Source organism: Odocoileus virginianus, chromosome 6 (assembly GCF_023699985.2).
Source record: "Odocoileus virginianus isolate 20LAN1187 ecotype Illinois chromosome 6, Ovbor_1.2, whole genome shotgun sequence".
Taxonomy (NCBI): Eukaryota; Metazoa; Chordata; class Mammalia; order Artiodactyla; family Cervidae; genus Odocoileus; species Odocoileus virginianus.
Genome location: NC_069679.1, coordinates 59,443,786 through 59,467,064, shown reverse-complemented (window position 1 = coordinate 59,467,064; position 23,279 = coordinate 59,443,786). Strand labels below are relative to the sequence as shown.

At 37.9% G+C, this 23,279-nt stretch overlaps 2 protein-coding genes across 5 annotated transcripts in view; one reads left to right on the top strand and one right to left on the bottom strand.

The window, feature by feature from the left end:
- CCDC175 (coiled-coil domain containing 175) overlaps window positions 1–5,693 on the top strand; it is a 72,174-nt gene extending 66,481 nt beyond the window's left edge. For 3 of the 4 annotated variants that reach the window (XR_011488328.1, XR_011488330.1, XR_011488329.1), the window contains 2 exons: window positions 4,317–4,456; window positions 5,218–5,693. Coding sequence is in view for 1 of the 4 variants with exons in the window: in XM_070469420.1 (XP_070325521.1) it covers window positions 4,317–4,402 (86 nt within the window). In the remaining 3 variants the exon portion in view is untranslated. The remainder of the gene's footprint in view (window positions 1–4,316; window positions 4,457–5,217) is intronic. The other variant, XM_070469420.1, reaches the window with a different exon arrangement.
- On the bottom strand, window positions 5,169–23,269 carry JKAMP (JNK1/MAPK8 associated membrane protein). The gene is given in 8 exon segments (XM_020910676.2): window positions 5,169–6,004; window positions 6,007–6,064; window positions 7,019–7,095; window positions 11,817–11,998; window positions 14,064–14,270; window positions 19,979–20,133; window positions 20,676–20,767; window positions 23,156–23,269. Coding segments are annotated over 8 exon segments (933 nt in total). The 5' UTR covers window positions 23,160–23,269; the 3' UTR covers window positions 5,169–5,846.
- Between the last annotated feature and the right edge of the window lie 10 nt (window positions 23,270–23,279).

Genomic DNA, 23,279 nt, shown 5'->3' with positions numbered 1-23,279 from the left:
AAACAGTGGAAACAGTGACAAACTTTATTTTCTTGGGTGCCAAAATCACTGCAGATGGTGACTGCAGCCATGAAATTAAAAGATGCTTGCTCCTTGGAAGAAAAGTTATGACCCACCTAGACAGCATATTAAACAGCAGAGACATTGCTTTGTCAACAAAGGTCCATCTAGTCAAAGCTATGGTTTCCCCAGTAGTCATGTATGGATGTGAGAGCTGGACCATACTGATTCATGTCAATGTATGGCAAAAACCATTACAATATTGAAAAGTAATTAGCCTCCAATTAGAATAAATTAATTACAAAAAAAAAGAAGGCTGAGCACCTAAGAACTGATGCTTTCAAATTGTGGTGCTGGTGAAGACTCTTTGAGAATTCCTTGGACAGCAAGGAGATCAAACCCATCAATCCTAAAGGAAATCAAGCCTGTCAATCCTAAAGGAAACCAACCCAAAATATTCACTGAAAGAAGTGAAGCTGAAGCTGAAGCTCCAATACTTTGGCCACCTGATGCGAAGAGCCAGCTCATTGGAAAAGACCCTGATGCTTGAAAAGATAGAAGGCAGGAGGAGAAGGAGATTACAGAGAATGAGATGGTTGGATGGCATCACTGACTTGATGGACCTGAGTTTGAGCAAGCTCTGAGAGTTGGTGATGGACAGGGAAGCCTGGCATGCTGCAGTCCAAGGGGTCGCAAAGAGTCAGACATGACTGAATGACTGACCAACACCACCAACTAGAAAATTATATGAAATTCAAATTTCTGTATGCGGAGATAAAGTTTTATTCAATCCCAGCCATGCTCATACATTCACACATTACATTTGGCTGCTTTTGTGCTACAGTGACAGGCACTGTGACAGGGACCCCATGACTCACCCCACCTGAAGTATTTACTGTTTAGGTGAACAGTAGGTAAACAGTAGATGTTTGCCAAACTCTGTAAGGTACCTTTTCCTTTGATCATTCATGGAGTGGGTGCGCTTTCTTGGCAACATGGCAAACCCTAAGGATCATATCCACTGAGACAAATAAGAGAATGAGGGATATGATGCTTTCTTTGTTCTAGGCCATTCAGTGATGAACAAGCTGTTATGTGATGCCTATTCTGGAAAAATTTAAATGTTCTCCCTTTGTGGTTGGAAATGAAAAGAATATCACTAAATTTTATGAGAAAAAAATATTTCTACTGAATATATTTTCAGTCAATAGATTTTTGATTGGAGGAATTTCAATGTAAAAAGCCAGTACTGTTAGCAGCCACTGAAACGTTCCTAGTTGGGCATACTGATACTTGCAATTCCTCCTGTTTTTAGGGTTGCATCCACATTTCACTATTAGCTCTAAACTGAATTCCAGAAGTATTTACTGAAGCCTATTTTGTGCCAAGTACCATGTTAGGCTCTAGGGTTACAGTGGCCAATGAAAACAGATAATCCCCACCAGATGGAACTCATAATCTAGCACAAAAGACTGCAAATATTAAAGGGCCATAGTATTTTTTGGCTTTGTCACACATGAGGTCTGTGTAGCATCTACTCAGGTCTGCCATCATTAGCAGAATTGTGCCTGCAGTTTGCCAGCCCCTGAGTACAGTGGGAGAATTTATTGAGCAAATGTGTGTAAAGTGTCATGTCATAGAGATTTTACAGGTGGGGCATGAGAACCATGAGAGAACCTGAGAGGGAGAGAGACTTGACCTGGTTAAGGAATTGGGAGAGAGATCTCTAGAGAACTGGAAATGGAGATGAGCTATAAAGGAGCATCTCTGGATTCTCCGACTCCACTTGTTTCTGCTCCTGTAGGACTGGTACCACATGGGCTTTGGAGGTAGGCGGACCTGGGATCAAATTCCAGCTCTGCTTCTTAACACATTATTTAACCTCCACCGTTTAGTTGCTCCAAATGGCTCAGTGGTAAAAAGAATCTGCCTGCAATGCAGGAGACGCAGGTTTGATCCCTAGGTAAGGAAGATCTGGAGAAGGAAATGGCAACCCGCTTCAGTATTCTTGCCTGGGAAATCCCATGCACACAGGAGCCTGGCAGGCTATTATAGTCCATGGAGTCTGAAAGAGTTGGACACAGCTTAGTGACTTGGCAACGTTGTTAGTTGCCAAGGTTGTTAAATATGGATGCTAACAGGAGCAATAAATGATACCTCAGACACAGATTAGGCACTGACATTTCTGAAGTCTTCGTACCTCCTGAGGAGATAATAGACCCCTTGAATTACTCTGAGCTACCAGCTCTTGGATATTTCGTATCGAATGGCTGCTGTCACTGGCGGACTTCTGGAGAAGCCCCTGAGCTCTTCCAGCTTAACGGCCCTCTCCGGCACCCTCTTCTGGACACAGTGTATCGCTGCAGCCCGCCGGGGTCTGCTGTGCTCCCAGGCACCGCCCTAGCTGTGTTAGCATACGGAGTACCTCTGAGCCGGCACTAGCCCTCGCCTGCAAGCTTAGGCGCTCAGTTATGTCCCACTCTTTGCGACCCCATGGGCTGTATGTAGCCTGTCCTCTGTCCATGGCATTCTCCAGGCAAGAATACTGGGGTGGGTTGCCATGCCCTCCTCCAGATCTTCCCAACCCAGGGATGGAACCCCTGTGTCCTGCGTTGGCAGGCAGATTCTTTTACCACCGAACCACCTGGGAAACCCACTAGAGCACGTGGCTAGTTACTAAACTGAACACGACTCAGTCCCTGAACCTCAAAGCATATTCACTGTGAGAAACACACAAGTGAAGAGATGATTAGACTACAGTGGATTCCTCCATCAGTAGCAATGGAGGGTAAAGAGGCACCTCCGTTCTTTGGGGTGTTGAGAGTCCATGGGATGTCTTCCTGAAGGAGCAGTAGACGTGGACTGGCCAGGGAACAGTAATGATGTGCCTGAGTAGAGATCTGCTGGAGGTACTGGTTGGCAAGCATGAGGGATAGGCTTGGCAGAATGTGAAATGCCAGACTTCATCCTGAAAATTAAAATCATTACTTTTTGCTTTAATAGTCTTTCTTATAAAGATAAATTAATTTTTGGTGTATAGCAAACCTAATTAACCTGCAAAGATTATTTTTAAAGAAGTATTAAAAATAATGTTTTAAACTTCCAAAAATCCCTGAGTATTATACCATATAGTATAATTTAGATAACAGATAACAATTTGTGTACTAATCAAATATCTTGATATGTGCTCTACGAAGACTTTTTTAGGCCAAGAGGTATTTTTAGAGAAAGATATAAAAATTTGTGTAAGCTTTCTGTTAAAGTTATCTTTTTATGATTGTGATCAAAAGGACTTGATTATAATTATCTATATTTTGATCCCTTAGTTCTGGAAAAGAACCTGGTTATTTAAGCAGAATCAAATTTTCAGTAAGAAATACTTAAAAATGTAATTCAGAAATTTTCTAAAGCCCTCTTGGAAAAATTAAGATCTGAGCTAGGAAGAGTTTAGATTTTAGTTTTCAAACATTAGAGTCACCTAGGGGAAGTTTTGGAGAAGGAAATGGCAACCCACTCCAGTGTTCTTGCCTGGAGAATCCCAGGGCCGGGGGAGCCTGGTGGGCTGCTGTCTATGGGGTCGCACAGAGTCAGACACGACTGAAGCGACTCAGCAGCAGCAGCAGCAGCAGGGGAAGTTTTAAAATTTCCTCTGCTCAGCCAGACCAATTCACCACGAGTCTCTGGGGTGAGACCCACGAGTATTTTTAGAATTCTCTCTAGCTGGCTCCATTGTGCAGCCAAGTATGGAAAACCATCAGTTTTAGATAAATATATTAACAGTGTAATTGTTAAATTTATCAACTGACCCAAATTAAGAAAATTTTAGCTTTTAAATTACCTGTCCGGTGATTAGCAAAATAACTACCATACACTGCAGCAGCGAGATCCAAGACAAAACTGTGTATTTTCAATGACTTATAAAAAATTATTTAGTAACCTGAGCAACCATAGCTATAAATTATCCTAGTTTTGTTAAGGAAGCAAATTAAAAATGCAAATATGTATTAAGTATTTCTGAAATTCTTTGCATTTGAGGACTTGTATTACTTGCATGATTTCTTCTTTTGCATGTACATTTTTCTGCTAGAGGAGGACATTGGAAGGGAAGATAATTATTAAAATGACTCCAAATGTAGTGAGACAAAGATTGCCCTGGTAATCAGTTGCATGATCCCCCAGCACCTCCCCTACCCCTCCACACCCCACCCTCTGCTCATTATACAATCGTCCAATTGAGGACTCTTGGGGCAATCTAAAGTGGTAACTCCCTAAACTTATGTAAGATACATGGAGAATTTTTACATTTATTCCTATAGAAAAGAAGAAGCAGAGTCCTGTTAAAGTAATCCACGTCCCAGCAGTTCAATGTAGTATTAAAAAAACATCAACGAAGAAAAGCTAACAAAATACTGGACACAACTGCTGTGAATTCAAAAGGTACAAAACTACAGAAAAAGTGAGTGCACGTTCTTTCATATTTCACAACTGTCAATGAGAGTCTTAAAAGTTTGAGATTTAATAACTCTTACCAAGGAGGAGAATCAGGAAATAACCTTCTGAATAATACAAACGGATAAACTAGGTCAGATTATTAAGTGCAAAAATCTTATTTTGCTTCCATGGTTGCAACCATGAGTCTTCTGAAGGCTTTAGAGCATAAAAATCACAGCACCCATCACCAACCAACCACAGGAAAACCATCGGCTCCCTAGGTGGCGCTAGTGGTAAAGAACCCGCCTGCCAATGCAGTAGACTAAGAGACGCTGATTCCATCCTTGGGTTGGGAAGATCCTCTGGAGAAGGAAATGGAAGCTCACTCCAGTGTTTTTGCCTGCAGAATCCCATGGACGGAGGAGCCTGGCAGGGTATAGTCCATAGGGTTACACCAAGTGGGACACGACTGAAGTGACTTAGCGCAGGAAAACTACGTACTGTATATACTGTGACATCAATTGAGATGTCACAATGTGACAAAAATTATGTCTTGAGATTTATAAAATGTGGTATGTGTATTTATCCTTCAAAAATGAGATAAATGAGATATGCTTTTCAAAAATGAGGAAGTATATAAATATTCATGTTTATTCATTTAGGAAAGAGACACTAATTACTTAACATTTTGAATTATTTCCACAACTAGTGTGGCAAATACAATTAAATGCCAGGCATTTGAGATTTTTTTGTAGTTAAGCTTTTTATTAATGTTTTTCTTTACAGGAGAGGAATAACCTGAGGATATCTTCAACGAAGCTACCGAAAAACAAAAAACCTGTTATATAAATTATGCTCTATTTTTGTAATAGATCAAAATACTGTATTGGTGAAAATAAATAGATAACAAAAACAACATACTTTATTTCTGTTTGCTATCAGACCCCACAAATATGCTTGACTTTATAATTCAGTATATTTGAAAAACAAAGTAAAACACAATAGGCATGCACAATTATGCCAATGTTAAGGATTTCAGATTATACTTGTTAATAGTTTTTCTTAATAAAAATAGGAACGTCACACATTGCTAGGTACAAGAAACATGATTTTGCTCTAAAGAACAGCTAAATTGTTGCAAGAGGTTAAGTGCTTCCTCATAGGCCTCCAGTGGAATATAACGGAGTGCTGTTAAGTGTACAGTGGGTTATACTACATAATGGAGAATTATGGTATTTTGCATTTTCCTTGAAACCATAAATTCTGTTAAATTGAAAAAAGAAAACAACAAACTCCCCAAAACATCAGATGTACTGACAATCATATTCCCTTGTACGACAGAAGAGTACCAATACATTTTTTTTACTTTTTTTTTAAATTAAGAACACTTCTTAGGTTTTTTTGGCATTTTACATTCAGTGTCCATTGGCTCCTTCTGAGAGTATCCGTGAAGGCTCGGTAAATTTCGCAGTGAACAAGTAAAAAAGGGCTGGTGTGGGTACCAATGCCAAAAGGGGCAAATCTTGCTCAAGTTTATCCACTCTGGAAATGGAGATGATCCCATAGGCATGAGTAGCCAGTGGCTGAAGAGAACAATGAGTCTTTTCTTTCTGACCAGAAGATCATAGCAGTTCTATAAAATTTTGTAAAAGAAAGAAGAGAGAGATACAGATTATTGGGCTGAATCAACTAGATAATTTATTAATTTCAATTTGAAACATATTATTTTCACACAAAATCATAACCTCAGAATCACAGGGACATAGGAAATCACCCAGTCTTGCTACTATACTTTACAGATGAGGAAATTCAGGCTTCCTATGTTCAGCACACCAGTGGCCATGACAAGACAGGAGCCCACATTTCTAGGTTCTGGTCTATACCCCCATTTGACCCTGGAAACACTATGGCTGCTTCTGAAAAATCTAAACTGGAAGGGAACTCCACATTTCGTGCCTTCTTCCTGCCCTGATCCACAGCATCTGAGTCTACAGATGGGAAGCAGGGAGTACATACACCCAATTTCTAGCATTCCTAGAGTCAGCTGCCTGGATACTTAGAAGGGAGCAGAAATGACAGGTGACTACTCTGATTTCCCTTTAACCTTAATATCACTCTAAAATATACAGAAATTGGAAGGACCAAATTATAAAAATAATATCTAAATGTGCTAATAAACACACTAAAATACAATTTGCAACTGGTTAGTTAACGTTCCCTCATTAAATGGCTCATCAGCTCGGTTCTATGTAAAATAAAGAATTTATGTTTCCCTTAAAATACTGTTAATAAGGTTCAACATTTCAATAATCAAATATTTTCTATGTGGATAAATGATGTGAAATGATTTTTTTCTCTAACATGCTGGAGAGTTAAGCCTGATTAATTTCCCAAGCAAATACAGTCTAGGATACAACTTTTTACAAACTGATGAGCCCAAAGCTACTGAGTGACCCTGTTTAGCCAAGGACTACTAAAGCAATCAGCTGTATCATATGTTATCATACATATCATATGTAACTGTCCTATTCAATAGTCAAATCTATTAAAAAACAAACTCTTTAACAAAAGAAAAAAGACATCCTACCTCTATTTCAGAAGCCGACATGTACACAGCCAGAGTAACCAAAGATAATACTAATATAATGTATGGGAAGGCATAGTCTGAAAGACAAACATTGGTATTATGCTGAAAATTTAAGTTTCTGAATAAACCATCAAAAAATTCAAACAGTATAATTCTTTTCCTAGACAAAAACCTTCTCAACCAATCCTGTGAGAGATGAAAGGCCCTAATGCTCTAAGACAGGGGTCAGCAAACTTTTTCTGTAAAGGGCCAGACAGTGGCTTTGTGGGCCATACAGTCTCGGTCTCGGTCACCTAACTCCACAGCTGCAGTGGGAAAGCACCCAGGTCATATGTAATGAATGGATGTGTCTGTGTTCAGTAAAATTAACTTTATAAGTTTGTAAGTTACGACTTATAAGTTATTCAGACAATAAAATTCAAATTTTATCTGTCACATGTCAAGAAATACTACTCCTCTTTTGATCTTTCCCCCCCCCAACAATTAAAAGATGTAAAACTATCCTTGGCCCAGTTTTGAAGACCCCTGCCTTAAGGCTTCCACTGATGTAAAGAATTAACTTCTCTCCTATGCATACTTGCTATGTATCAAACTTGGGAGAATTGGGAAACTAATCACTCAATTTTTGGTGTTTTGTGGTCCAGATTGGGGAACTTCAGGTAAGAAAGACTATTATATAGAAGGGTAATTCAGCTTTAATTAAAAGGTCATATGTCAATAAGCCTCAAAGGCTAAATGGATCATTCAGTACTCTTAATGACAAACTTCTAGACATTTCTAATTCAAATAAAAGTACAGTAAAATATTTTAAGTAAAATTTTTACTTAAAAATACTTTTAAAATGTTTTAAACATATACAGCTCACTAAAACAAATGGACAAATTGAAAAAAATCTTGAATTATTTTTATGCAATTATTTTAAAACAATTAACTTCAGTTACTATTAGGTTGGTGCAAAAGTAATTGCAGTTTTGCACTGTTGAACTTGGCTGTTTGATATTGGAATACCTTCTTAAATGAATGTAGTTATACATCATTTTAATGTGTATTTCTCACTTTTTCTTGCTAATGACTTATATACTTGCTGTGTATTTTATATTTATTTTAGTTTATGGAAATGATGTCAGACAAAAAGCAAATCTGAGCGATTTTCTTATTTGAGTTCAAAATGGATCATAAAGCAGTGGAGATAACTCACAACATCAACAATGCATCTGGCCCAGGAACTGCTAACAAACATACAGTGCCGTGGTCAGTTCAAGTTGTGCAAAGGAGACGAGAGTCTTAAAGAGGAGGAGCATAGTGGCCAGCCATCGGAAGTTGACAACAAAAATTGAGAGCCATCATCAAAGCTGATCCTCTTACAACTACATGAGAAGTTGCCTAAGAACTCAATGTCAACCATTGTATGGTTGTTTCACATTTGAAACAAATTGGAAAGGTGAAAAAGCTTGATAAGTGGGTGCCTTGTGGGCTGACTGCAAATCAAAAAAATCATCATTTTGAAGTGTCATCTTCTCTTATTCTACACAACAACAAACCATTTCTTGATCAGATTGTGATGTGCAACGAAAAGTGGATTTTACACAACCTGTGACAATCCGCTCAGCGGCTGCACCGAGAAGCAGCTCCAAAGCACTTCCCAAAACCAAACTTGCACCCAAAAAAGGTCATCGTCACTGGTGGTCTGCTGCCCGTCTGATTCATTACAGCTTTCTGAATCCTGGTGAAATCATTACATCTGAGAAGCGTGCTCAGCAAATCGAAGAGATGCACCGAAAACTGCAACGCCTGCAGCCGGTATTGGTCAATATAATGGGCCCAGTTCTTCGTGACAACGCCTGACCACAGGCCTCACAACCAGTGCTTCCAAAGTTTAATGAATTGGGCTACAGAGTTTTGCCTCATCCACCATATTCACCTGACCTCTCACCAACCACTTACCACTTCAAGCATCTCAAGAACTTTTTGCAGAGAAAATGCTTACACAACCAGGAGGCAGAAAATGCTTTCCAAGTTGAGTCCTGAAGCATGGATTTTTACGCTACAGAAATAAAGAAACCTATTTCTTTTTGGAAAAAATGTGTTGAATGTAATGGTTCCTATTTTGATTAATAAAGATGTGTCTGAGCCTAGTTATAATGATTTAAAACTCATGGTCCAAAACTGCAATTGCTTTTGTACCAAACTAATAAAACTATTAATTACTCTGTAACCCAGTAGAACCCATTTGGAACACTGTCAGAAACTCTGAATTATCCATACAAGCCTGATTCCAACTTACTAAATAAATGAATGACTTGGTTGACATTTAGAACCTTTATTGCCTAAACAGGTTAGGTCCTAACCAACCATTCAAAAAAAAATCCCAATTAACTTATAAATAGCTAAACAATGTTACTAATGATACAAATTTAAGAACTAGTGGTTAAAAGCATAAGTAGGAAATTTCCAACATGGCCCAAACTTCTGGGGAGCAGAGGGAGGTTCTGGGCTCAAAGTAGGATTTAGAATTGTCCTTATTCTAGGGTTGAAGACAATATAAGATTTTTAAGCAACTAGGTCTGAGGATAGTGCCTAAAAACCTGCCTTTTAGTTCTGTAGGTGGTTCAGAGGCAGACCACACTTCAAAATGGGCTTCAATAATACTTCCAAGCAAGTAAAAGTTGTCACTGACATCTTCCTAGTTACTCCCAGTGTCTCTTTTCCTAGACCCTGGTATCCTGAGCTACCAGAAGCCTCTTGCTGCTCTACTTTGCTCAAGCTTGCTATATTCTCTTGTCATGGACTAAATGTCTGTGTCCCCCAAATCCTTATGTTGAGATCCTAACCCTCAATGTGATGGTGTAAGTAGGTAGAGGGCCTCTGGGGTGATTAGGTCATGTGGGTGAAGCTCTCAAGAATGGGATTAGTGCTCTTATCAAAAAGACCTTAGAGAACTCTCCCCTTTTCTGCCATGTGAGGACTCTGAAAGAAGATAGCCATTGATGAACCAAGAAACAGGTCCTCCTCAGACTCCAAATCTGCTGGTGCCTTGATCTTCGACCTCAGTCTCCAGAACTGCAAGAAGTAAGTCACTGTTGTTTGTAAGCCACCCAGTCTATGGTATTCTTTTATAGCAGCCTGAACCAGGACACCCCTACAAACCAAAAATTGTCTTTTTCAACATCATAAAAATGAGTTGTTATAATACCCTCTAGGACTGATCTCAGCAGACTGCATAAGTTTATATTTAGTACAAATAGACAATAACTCCTTAATCCTCCCTTGATGAATGTGCTCTGGGTGGAGGCTTGTTAACAAAATTATCTAAAGAAATTCAGTGTGGGAAAAGGCATTTTTAATACAGGCAGCTACAACACTGGAAGCAATGCTATCTGGCAGCCTCCTTAGGTTAACTTCCCAGACTCTCCCTGCTTTCCACGACGTTCCTCTTTCCCCCATTTCACAACCAAGAAGTTCTCTACAGTCGAAGCAGCTGCTGTCCAGGACACAGGGATCTGAGGGCTGACAATTCTTAAATCTTTACAGCCTAGCCAGCTCTCCCAGGTTTGTCCAGTGTAAATAACTACCTGTGCTCTTTTGGATATTCCATGAATACCAACCTATTTGCTTCTTCTAACATTCATGATTCATGCAGTCACTAGTTACTAAGTTAGAAATTTCCTTTATTGTATTCTCCTCCCAACCCCTCAACCTCTGTATTAGTTTCCTAGTTTAGTTAACTCTGTCTTTGAAATTGTTCTTCATTCCTGGTGTTTCTCTGCTAGGTCACATAATCAGGCTGGTTTCATGGCAGTAATCTCTTAACTGATGCTCCAGGTTCTCTTCCCAGCCAATCCATCTTCCACACTGCTACCAAGTTATCTTTCTTCAATGCAAATCTAGTCAAGTCACTCTTCCTCCTGAAATCCTTTTAAGAGCAGGTCCCAAGAATACCAACTTCAAATGCTTACAGAGGTCAGTTAGGAGAATAAAATTATAGGTTTTCAAACAACATGCAGGCCAAAGGAAACAATTTATCTGTCAAATCAGAATATGAGGGTTAAAGACCCCTAACTAGCCTCCAATTTCCTCTTCCCTTGGCCTTCCCCTCAGCTCCACCCTCACTTTGAACCACATTCATTATTAAGCTACAGTACTTGCACAGTGATGTCATCTTCCCCAGTTCCTTCAGGTCAGAAGCTTGTCCTCTGCACCCTGGCAAGCTCCATATACACATGGTATCCAACATCCTTGCAATGTTCAATGTCACACGTTCAAAAAGTACCACTCTATGTTTTCAGCTACTTAGTATAGCTTTCCTAGTAGTATGTGAGCTCTTTAACACCAACTTTCATTCTTTTGAGTCACAGATCAGTCTAAATGGTTGCTAAATAAATGAATGAATGGATACATTAAAATAAAAAAAATATATTGAGGGTTTTTTACTGTTTCTAAAAGTTTTTTGATTAAAAAAACTTAGAAAACTAAGACCTAACTTGATGGTAAACATCATATGATATCAACAGTTATTTCCATTTGTTATATGTAAAAACCAGTTTTTGTGTTATTTACATTCAGATTTTAAAAAAAATTCCTATGAGGTTGTGAGCTTCAAATACAAAGTATTTTCTAAACAAGTTAGTTTTGATTAAGGATGATGTGTTTCAGCAAAAACATATAGTATGGCTTATTTTCAAGGATAAAAACAAAAACAAAAATACTTTAAAGAACAAGGTTCAATATTATACTCACAGAAAACATTGTTTAACACATATAATAAATATATTTCTTTGATGTTACCCATCAAACTTACATAAAAGGCCTCCACCAACTGCCTGAAGCACGGTTAAAATTGGGAAGAAGTAAAGTGCAGCATAAATACTTTTAAATCGATCAGACTTCCCTAACCCACAGGCAATCTTTTTAACCAGAAGAGGTCGGAGCAGCATCATTAATACCAAGCAGAATGCATAATAGATAAATACAATGGTGTATCTGGAAAATAAAATAATAAATTGTTATATCAAAAATATGTTTTAAAATGTCCTTTTATCATTGATCATTTTAAAATCAAAGATCCTGAAAAAGGTTTAAAAAGTCTACCCGTCAAATATTCAGATTGGTAAAGTGTTAGCAAAGACTCTCATATATTGCTGTAAAAAGCATGCTGGTCCCCTTCTGGTAGGCAGTTTGGAAATGTGTATCAAAATTCATAAAATGTTTATATCTTTAATCCAGAAAGTTTACTTGTAGAAATTAATCAAAGGGAAACAATCAGATATACACAAAAACCCAATGAACAAGCATTTTTACTCAATCACATGATAAAGGAAACTCAGGAAGAAAATATTCAACAAAAGGAAAGTAGTTAAATTTTAGAATATACTTTTGCTGGACTACTATGCAGACATTAAAAATCCAATTATGAAAGAAATGTTAACAATGAAACTGTGCCTCATACATTAAATGCCAACAGATTATAAATGGCATGTGAATAATATAACTTTCACACTCTTTTAAAAAAATACATACACACAGAAATACAACTGGAAAGACATTTTTAGCAGTGATCATCTTAAGAAATGGAATTATACATTACTTTATCTGGGGTATGCTTTTTCTGTTTTCCAAATGTCCTATAATGTAATTTTTAAAAATAACAAAAAAAGTTGTAAAAAGATACTCTCTCTGTATCAGCAGATTATAGTTTCTAGCTCTTCATGTTGAATAATGGAATTTCTGTATATATATTTCTAACTTCCTTTTCATGAGGATTTAAAATTATTTTTACTAACTTACACTCAAACCCTCTCCTGTGCAGAGGAAAGTCGAGAGAAGCACAAGAGTTGTCCCAAATTACTGACCACATGCCTGCTCACACAGCTCAGCGATCCAGGATCCCTGTGCTCTCATGATGCTTTCAGGTCCAGCCCTGTACTGTACTGCATTATTTCAAGCCTGACCTCTTGGATGATGAGTTTTTTTTCTATTGCAAGGCCTCCTCCTACCAACATCAAAACAAAGTAAAATCTGTCTATTCCTGCAGCTTGTAGTTCCTTAAGAGCTCCAAAAAGATTATTATTTTAATCAGTTTATATGTATAAATTATATGTCTGTCTCTCTCTATATATAATTTTATATATATAAGGAAAAAATAATTTACAGGACTTAAAAGGTAGGCAGGCAGTTAGAAAAGATTCTCATATCTCTATATCTGGACCTTATTTTTAGATCTCATTTTTTGAAAATTATCTTTTTATATACGTGCATTTTTTGGACACTTAGTACTACTAAGACTTGTACAAAAAGGTCTGTTTTGTTCAGCATATACATAATGGTAAATTTCTATAATTATGAGAATATAAACACCAGACTCTTCTACTGTACCTTTACTGAGAAAAACCCATCAAAATGAACACCAACAATTCACAGGAATTCTAAAAATGTAGTCTGGGATAATATTATACAAAATCTGATTAATTTGATATTTTTAAAATGAAACATTCTGGTGAAAGTTACATTTATTTGGGGAGGGGAAAAAAAGAAAGAATATTAACCCAAGTACTCTAATAATAATGTCAGCTACTTGGAAGTGCTTCCTATATGTAAGGCACACTTATTTAATCCTTACAGTCACTTTACAGGGTATCATTCTTCCCATTTTTACCAATGGGGAGGTCGAGATTACAAGAGGTTCTTAACATGTTCAAATTAACAGCTAACAGGCTTGGGATTCAAACTCCACAGCCCATATTATTTCCTATAAGTCAGATATTGCTTCTCTGTTGTACATTAAAAAGGTTTTCCTTATAATTCCCCTTTTAAGAAACATATAGTTTTAGAAGTGCTTAGACACTTCAACATCAACACTAAAATACTTTCACTTCTATTATACTGAGATGTATTTCTATTTCCCCTTATCAGACTATCACTTTAGAAAAGAAAATAATTTATGTTTATCTCCCCTAGTGCCTAGGAGCCATTTCACAAGGCTCAGTCTGCTGAGATGAATGAAATCTACAATCACGATTTTAAAGAAAAGATCTTAATAAATACTTACAACGGGTAGACAGCTTCATGAGTACAGTGCACTGTGGTAACGTAATCCGGACTTGGGTTGTAAAGCATGGTGTACCAATCAGAAAGCATCAATACTCGACATGAACGGATATAAAGCACACCAACTGGCTCGCTCACAAGTAAGGTGATGACAGCTGCCATGGTGCATTCAAACAGTGCAGTAATGTGCTGGAAGAGGGCGCTGGAACTGATAAAGCAAAGGACGGACAGTAACCGGAGAATCCTCAGCATGTAACTGGCTGTTGATAAAACCTGTATCTGCTTCAAAATGTGATTCCAAAAAGAAGTTGTAACTGATAAATCCTGAAACAAAAACATCTTCTAAACAGGTAAGAAAAGCCAAGAACATACAAAAACTACTTGAGAAGAATTTAACCTTGTTTACTAAAAAGGGATAAATACTTATCTCAGATAACAATGTGCCTGTATTGTCTGAATGTGTAGAAGAGCAGAAATTGGATCTACTTTTATATTCAATATCGCTCCAAACTATTAAAAATGTCTTAAAAGTTATCTATGCATCATTTTAAATTATTTTAAACATTAAAAGTACATAACAGATTATATGTAATATACATTAGTTAAAAATATAATAAACATTGTAAGCTCACCACCTAACCCAATAACTAGAACATTAACAACTTGTATCTACCTGTTCCTCCCCACTCCACATTCCTGTCTCTCCCCTAGAAATAATCATTGTATTAAATTGCCTTTATCAGTTTTGCTGAACAGTTTTTATTCCAACTGTATTTATACTTCAAAATCACTATTTAGTTTTGCTTATTTTTCAACACAATAAAGAAATATAACCTTTCTCAGATTTTTTTTCCACTCAGAATTACATTTCTAAGATTCATTTATAGCCCTGCTTATAGCTGAAGTTCAGTCACGTTCACTGCTATATAACATTCCACTTGTGATATTTCTATTATTTATCTATCCTGCTTTGTTAGTAAAGTATGTTGCAAATATCTTCCTATCAGTTTATGGGTTGAACTGTCATTTTTCTTTGTGATGTCTTTTTATGAACAAATGTTCTGAATTTTAATATAGTTGACTTTATCAAATTTTAAGTTTCTGGTTAACAGATTCTCACTTTAAGAAAAATATTATCTTGTATTTTCTTCTAAAAGTTTTAAGGTTTTGCTTTTCATGTTTCAATCTTTAATACACTCAGAAGAGATTTCTGTGTATAAGTTAAAAGAGATTTCTGTGTTTAAGTTAGAATATAACTTTAGCGTTTCCCATTTGAATATCCAACTGTCCAGGAGCAGCATTTTATTGAAGAGTAAATCTTTTCCCCTCATTAAGCTGCCATGCCATCCCTGCCATAAGAAGTTCCCTTATATAACTAGTCTGCTTTTAGGTTCTCTGTTTCATTCCTGGGGTTCATTTATCTATACCTGCAACAACAGAATGATAGTAATTTCCTGATATTACATATATTCTTCTACTTTTTCAGTGGTTCTGGTCACTCTTGGGCCTTTGAACTTCCATATAAATTATAGAACTAGCTTGTTAAGTTCCACTGTAGAAATCCAATGTAGCTTAGCTACCTTGGTCTTGGCTACCTCACAGAACTGATTCTATAAATGAAATATGAGGGAACTGACTTTGTATAATTATAGCCAGCCTCTTAAACTCTCATCATTTATAATATCTAGTCTACAGATGCTTTTGAGTTTTCTACTTGAACAATGTTTCACTTATCTACCACTGCATAGCAAACTACCCTGAAACTTAATGGCTTAAAGCAACCACCACCAGTTTGACTGGGCTCAACTGAAATAATGAAAAGCAAGTTCACAGAATTCTTCCTAGGAATCAAAACACACTCCAAGCAGAATAAATAAAAAGAAATTCACACCAATACACATTATACTTAAGCTTCAGAACACCAAAGATAAAAGAGCTGCTGGTAAGCAGCGCCCGTACGCTGACGGCTGACAGCCAGCACCTATTCCACCATGAGTTGTTCGCTTTGCACACCTCAGCTGAGTCCAGCCTCGAGGAGTGCATCCCAGCTCAACATCATTTGGAACAGAAAGAAAGGACCACCCAGTTGCTGTTGGCAATTAGCCTTAGACAACCCAACCCTACTGCCTGCTTTGGCTCCAGCTCAGGGTGGGTTTGCTTGTTTTCTGAAAGAGAGGAGTTCTCAAAGATCCACCCCACCCCACCCTCATTCCTGTGAGACCAGCAATGTCTTCCACAGCGTGTCTCTTCCAGACTTCAGGTATTCCATGCAAGATCACTGAAGCTCCTAACGAGCCCAAGGTGCTGGAAGCAGAACTCCTAAGCCGTTTTACACAGATAAAGACCGAGTACATAAGTTAATGTGTACACTTTCATATTATAGAACCCAATCTTTTGCTTCTTTATAGAATTCATATTTTTGGAGGCAAAATCTGAGCCTTATCAATTCTTGACAAGATTTTAGTAACATTCTTGCTGGCTTTCTACTACTCACACTCTCTTTCAATCCATCTTTAGTCAACTATGTAATCTTTTACAAAATGGAATCTGCTCCTAAAACTCCCCTTATTAATCTACTTCAGTGAGTCCCATCTGCCTTTCAGGAAAAATACTTCCTGCCAGTCTTATCTCCCATACTACCTGGCCTTACAAAACTACTTGTTTCCTCACTGCTTCACTCATCCCGGCATGCTCCATGCTCCACCTCAGAGCACATGTCACCTACTCTGGGGTTATTCCCAGATCCTAGGAATATTTCCTAAGGCTCTCCCAGCCCCAGATCCCTTTATATCTTGGTCTTATTTAGTCCCTATTTCTCACAGCACCCTCAGCTCTCATTTCTTGGTTATACTGTGCTCTCTCTTGGCTCTAGATTTTTGCACATGTTGTTCCTGCTGATAAACTCTTCCATTTCTCTCAAAAACGACTCATTTTTCAAAGTTCAGCTTAAAATCAGTTTTTTCTCTTGTGATATCACCCTACTCCCTCTTTATGCTAGCCTTAAAACTATGTACATACCTCTACCAGAGACACTCACATACTCTGTGATGGTTTGTTTACCTCATCCACTGGACTGTGAGCATCCACACTTCAGTCATCTCTGAATCCCACAATCTAGTATAGCACCTGGCACATTGCAAACATCCCTAAAGATTGCTGCATGAATACATTTGGAAAACAAATTACAGAAGAAGCACAGCTTCTGGCTTCATTACATAAAAATATGCATTTTCTGCCTATCTCTGCCCTGGTCTCAAAGAAAAACAAATTTAATACTAAACTCTGGGAAAAGCAACAGGCCAGAAAGGTAAGTTTTGATTAGTGTCTAGCCTATGTTTTTGAACTGTGGTGCTGGAGAAGACTCTTCAGAGTCCTTGGACAGCAAGATCAAACCAGTCAATCCTAAAGGAAATCAACACTGAATATCCATTGGAAGGACTGATGCTGAAGCTGAAGCTCCAATACTTTGGCTACCTGATGTGAAGAACTGACTCACTGAAAAAGATCCTGATGCTGGGAAAGACTGAAGGCAGGAGAAGTGGATGACAGATGATGAGATGGTTGGATGGCATCACCAACTCAATGGACATGAGTTTGAGCAAGCCGTGGGAGTTGGTGATGGACAGGGAAGCCTGGCGTGCTGCAATCCATGGGGTCACAAAAGAATTGAACACAACTGAGCGACTGAACTATGCATTCTATGTGGGCACCAGGACTCCCAAGGAGATAAGAACTGAGCCTTGAGTATAAAATTACACTTCTGATATGTAAAATATATATATACACAAATCAATAAACAGTATATCTGTGATACTAAAATTTCATGGGGCAGGTGAAATTTGGGGGGGAAAGTATCTTAAAAAGCTCTTTAAGGAGGAAAGAATGAAAAAGTTTGAGAAACATTGAGTCTAGCCTAAGACAGGTAGGCCCCTGCTTCCTTGATTCTAAGTACAGTGTCTCAGGAAAACATAAGAGATGGCCCTTGTATTTCTTGCTACCAACTTCTTAGGCAAAACATAGTTATGCAAACTCCTTTTTAAGCCCACCTCCTTTCCTGTCTAAGCACTGATCATATCTCTGCTTTATCACCAAGCCAAAGCTCTACCTTCTGCTCTAAAATTCTCTCAAACCGTATCTGATGTTTTAGTTCAAATGCATTTGGTGAGGTACATTCATTAACCCCACCTCTTCATTCCAAGCTATAAAGTTCCAAATAAGCAATTATTTTACTTTAGCTCTGTTAATCACATTTCTTTTCTCACCCTCATCTCTCATCACTCTACAACAGAAACTAAAAGCAGGATGACAGCTGCTTTAAAAAAAATTTAATGGCTTCTTTTCTGAAAAATAATGAATGCTTTTCCAATGTAAATAATCAATGTGGACTTATCTGGTAGGTCCAGAAAAGTACTTATTCTACTTCCATCTGACCATCCTCTTCACTTCCGTTCCTATCACTGGAGTCTAGCCATCACTACTTTTTGGACAACAGCTTTCTAATATGTCTTACCTCTAATCTGCCCTCCACAGAAGTCATCTTCTTAAAATATATACCTAAGATACTCTTTTTCCAAACAAAAACCTTCACCAATAAATCATTCATTGGCAAATAACTAGTATCTATCATGTGCCAGCAACTGTGCTGGTCTCTGGAGATTCCATAGATAACAATGGCGACGACCATTGTTAGGCCCTCATGGAGCCTATAATCAGGGGTGGGAAAGAACATGAAATGAGGAGACAAACATAACTACAAACTGTGCTGAGTGCTAAATACAGAGCAACAACAACAAAATAGCAGTGCTTTTAAAAGAGAAAAATAATAAGGACAGACCTACTTTAGATTGGGTCAGTGAAGGCTTCTCTAAGTAGATGTAATTTAAACTGAGATTGGAAAGGGGGAAAAGCAGCTAGGTAAAAAGTTGCAGGGAGAAGAGAATATTTCAGGCAGAGAAGAGTTTGGGGAAAAGGACAGGACCTAAAGCAGGAAAGATGCTGAGATGTTAAGAGCAACCAAAAGTCAGGATGGCTGAATGCACTATGGTAGAATTTGGTTCCTCATTCCCAGTGGAATAAGGTTCACGTTACCAAGAACTTTCACATACTGGCCTCGACCCCTTTCTCACCCTCCTTTTTATTACCTTTCTCTCATATGCTATGCACACTTTGAACACCCAACTACTCCCATTCCCACCCATAAGAGATCACGTTTCAGACTTCTATGCCAGTGTTCACACTGTTGCCTCCGCCTGAAATGTTCCTTTTTTGACGTGTTTCAGGTGACACCAGACACAATTTTATCTCTTCCATTCTCTGTGACTCTAGACCATTTTATTTATAAAGCTTTTATACAGTTTTTGGTTCTATACTTTCAAGACTGATATGTATTATAATTAGTTATGTATGTATTTGTCTTCTCTATAAGATGAGGGCTATCAACCACATCAATTATTTTTATATCTCTTCCCCTGATCTTCTAAACAACAAACACAATGCTCAGTAAGTTTTTGTGGACTTTTAGTATGAGTTTTCATAATTAGGTTGTAGCCATAACACTTTAACTACATTATACTAGAGTACTAGTATTAAACTGCAAAGATTTTTGTTTTAGAACAATAAACAGTTTGTAATCACAACCAGTTCTTTGCAAAAAACCAATAAAGATAATTAAGAAATAAAAATTATAAAATATTCCTCCAGCTTCACTCAGAGTAAAACAAAGGACATTTTCCTTAATATTTACTGAGGCATGCTCTAGCACTGTTTTCTGGCCACAGTCAAAAGTAATCAGAAGATAAAAGAAAAACAAGCCTGCCACTTGTAAAATAACAGAGGTATAATTATTTGATAAGGTCTTCTAAATGACAACTATTCCAACATCAGTGCATTCAGACACATTTAGAGAAAAGTGCTAACCTCTTTTTCCCTGAGTACCATTCAATGAAGAACCAATGTAAAACAAGAGGAAGCATAGCCATAAAGCCAAGATAGAGCCAATCATAAAGTTCTGGAGACTCTGTGCAAGGCTGACAGTATTTCTGTGCATTTGTTCTCTGTCCTCTTGGACACACCTACAATATATAAGAACAGTATTTTATGTACAGATATTTTAGAACATTAACACCCTCCCAAAATTGTTCACTAAGATGTCATATTTCAGTTTAAACATTTGTTTACACGTGCATCTTTTAAAGATAAAAGAGAAAACATAAATAAAAAAGTCTAAATTGTATTTGTTATACCTGTATAATGCTCTATTAAGTTACTAAAATAGTTGACTAAGTTACATGAAAAACCTAGTTATTAACATCATATAAAAACTGTAGAGAAATGCTCTGGAGTTGTAATGTTAAATTTTTGTCCAAGTTACTTTTTTACATTAATAAAAAGTAATTAGAAATTATTAAATTATCCATTAAAAAATAGTAACTGTGACTGTCACAAAGATGTATTACAGACAGTCAATATGGCAACACAAATGAGAATTTTATTAATGCCTCCATATTCTTTTTTAAGTTGAAATACACTGAAGAAAAAAGTTATTCTACATGTCCCAATATTTCAGGAGCAAACAAACTTTACAAATGAAATAACATACAAAGTTAAGACTTACCCCACATTCTCCATATATTTCAGTTGAGCCATTTTTAAATAACAGGGTCTTCCCACAATAAAGTCCAAGGCATGCTGGTTGAATATCGACAGCTTTTTAAAAACAAATGCCAGTACAGTAACATCTTTTGTGATTATAAAAAATTAGGTAATAACAGCTGAAACAGTTGGCAGAAATGATCTCAACACAGTTTCAATGAAAAAAGTTATGTATTAGACAAAAGTCTTGATGCATGTATTCAGTTTTCCTTTTATACTGTGACACTACTGAAGGTTCCATAGAACTTTGTTGCTAATACTGTTTCTTAAGATCAAGGGCTTCATCCAGCAAGGCAGACTCCGCCCAGGACTCAAAGCCTAGCCTGGAATGTCTCCAATGGCTCCAGCCAGTCACTCACTTTGATTGGATGGTCTAGACTTTTGAATTACCCTTTTTTTTTTTTTAAACTAGAGGATTAATACAGGATTTTTGCCTCAAAGGAACATGAAGTCATGCCTTAAAACACATGAAAATTATTATCACCTCCCTTCATGACAGAACACATTTTAACACCAGAAAAGCAGAAAGGACACAATTTCAGAATAAAAGGACTTTAAGGTAAATAAATTCACTTCATAAGAAGCCTACTAAGTTATCCTAACTTTGGTCATTTTTGTAGAGGACAGGTGAAGATTTCATCAAGGCTGTCACTGGGCCTCTGAACAGTACTTAAGAAGCACTGCCTCAGAATCAACCCTCTGATCTCGAGCCTTAGACAACATACAAAGCAGCTCTTTTTAACCAAAACACTCAGGGCCTACAGATTGTCTTTGACCTCACCTACAGGGAAAAGTTATCATCAAAGGAATTTTTTTCATCAGTGACATCTGATTCCCTTCAATCATTGATTTGTTCACTCAGTAAACATGCATTAAGTGTGATTCCACTGGTGAGGGACCCAGATAGATCCACAGGGGAACATGACAGAGGCCGTATCCTCAAAGAACCTACACCCTACTGTGGAATAAGTCCTGGTCAAACGTGATTTTGGGAAATTAAGCTTTTCCTGAAAAATCATTTCCCAAATTCTTCATGAATTCACAATCTAGAGACTGCCTGATCCACAATACTTTCTTCTTTCAAATTACAGTAGACTTTTTTCTTTCTCCTCGTGCTGTTGAGAAAAATAGAAATAGCACAGACTAAAATGCCTCAAGTTTAATGTGTTTACCTTTGTCAAATTTCTGACTTTAAAAAAAACCCACAGGCTTCTTTACCTTGGCATTTAAAATTTTTTTTCACTATTGCAGTTGCTTCTTTTCATTTATTATTTATGTATTTATATTTATTTATTGTTTTTTGGCCGCCCTGGGTCTTCCCTGCTGCTCTCTGGCTTGCAGCAAGCTTCCTCCTCGTTGAGGCCTCTCCTTGCCAAGCACTGGGCGCTAGAGCCCTGGCTCAGTAGTTGGCGGTGCAGGGGCTTAGTTGCTCTGGGGCATGTAGGATATTCTCAGGCCAGGGACTGAACCCCCGTGCCCTGAATTGGCTGGCAGATTCTTAACCACTGGACCACCAGGAAAGTTCAGCACTTATTTTCAAACCAACTGTAATCACAAACTAATAGACCAAAACTAATCGACCAAAAACTAATAGACCAAAGCGAGTTGCTTCAGATTTTTTGAGAACACGTAAGTTAAAAAAAATTGTAAACTTCTTCTTTACCAATTTTGCCTCTAACACTTGCTTAATACATCTGACTGTAAATAATCTACAATTTCTCAAAACCCAAGACCTGAAAATCAGCAATGATAAATTGAAAGCAAAAGCTTGTTGTTTAGTCATTCAGTCGTGTCCCGACAGTTTTGCGACCCCAAGGACTATAACCTGCCAGGCTCCTGCGTCCATGGGACTGCCTAGACAAGAATACTGGAGTGGGCTGCCATTTCCTTCTCCAATAAGCAAAAGCTTACTGTCCACTTAAAAAAAAAGAAAACAAAAAACCTAGCTCCCACTGTCCGCTCACTTTCCCCTTTTATTTCCCATAGTAAAGGAGATCTGAATTTTTAACTGTTTTGCAACTGTCACGGTCCTTTGGGAACGGCCCCCAAAACTTACGTTTGATGCTGAAGGAAGACACAACAGTAAAGCAGCATTAATTTGTTTTCTTTCCTGTTTTCCTGCACTTAACGCCTGCGCTTTAAATTGTCAAGTTAACCCTCAGGAATGTTAAACAAAGGGACTGAAAAAAGGAATTGAGGTGACATTTTGAATAAACAACAAAGGCCTGAGCTTTCCCGCGTGCAGTCGGTTCCCCAGTTCGGTTTGCCTGAAGCAGAGACTATCCCCATCCCACCTCGGTTCGGCCAAAAACGCGTGGGAACAAAGGACAAGGACTTGCCGCTATCCGGACGCCACCCGCTGGAGCCAAGCGCAGAGCTGGCAGCGTAGGGTAGAAGCAGGGGCTAAGATAGACGCTTCCCAGGACCTTGGCGACCACTCACCCATCAGCAGCTTGTAGATTTACTTGGAGAGACTCGGGGATTAACCGACTAAGCCACCGCGCCCGGACATCCGGGCCAATGCGCCCCGGATGGCTCCGCCTCCTAGTAACCCGGGAGCCCGCTC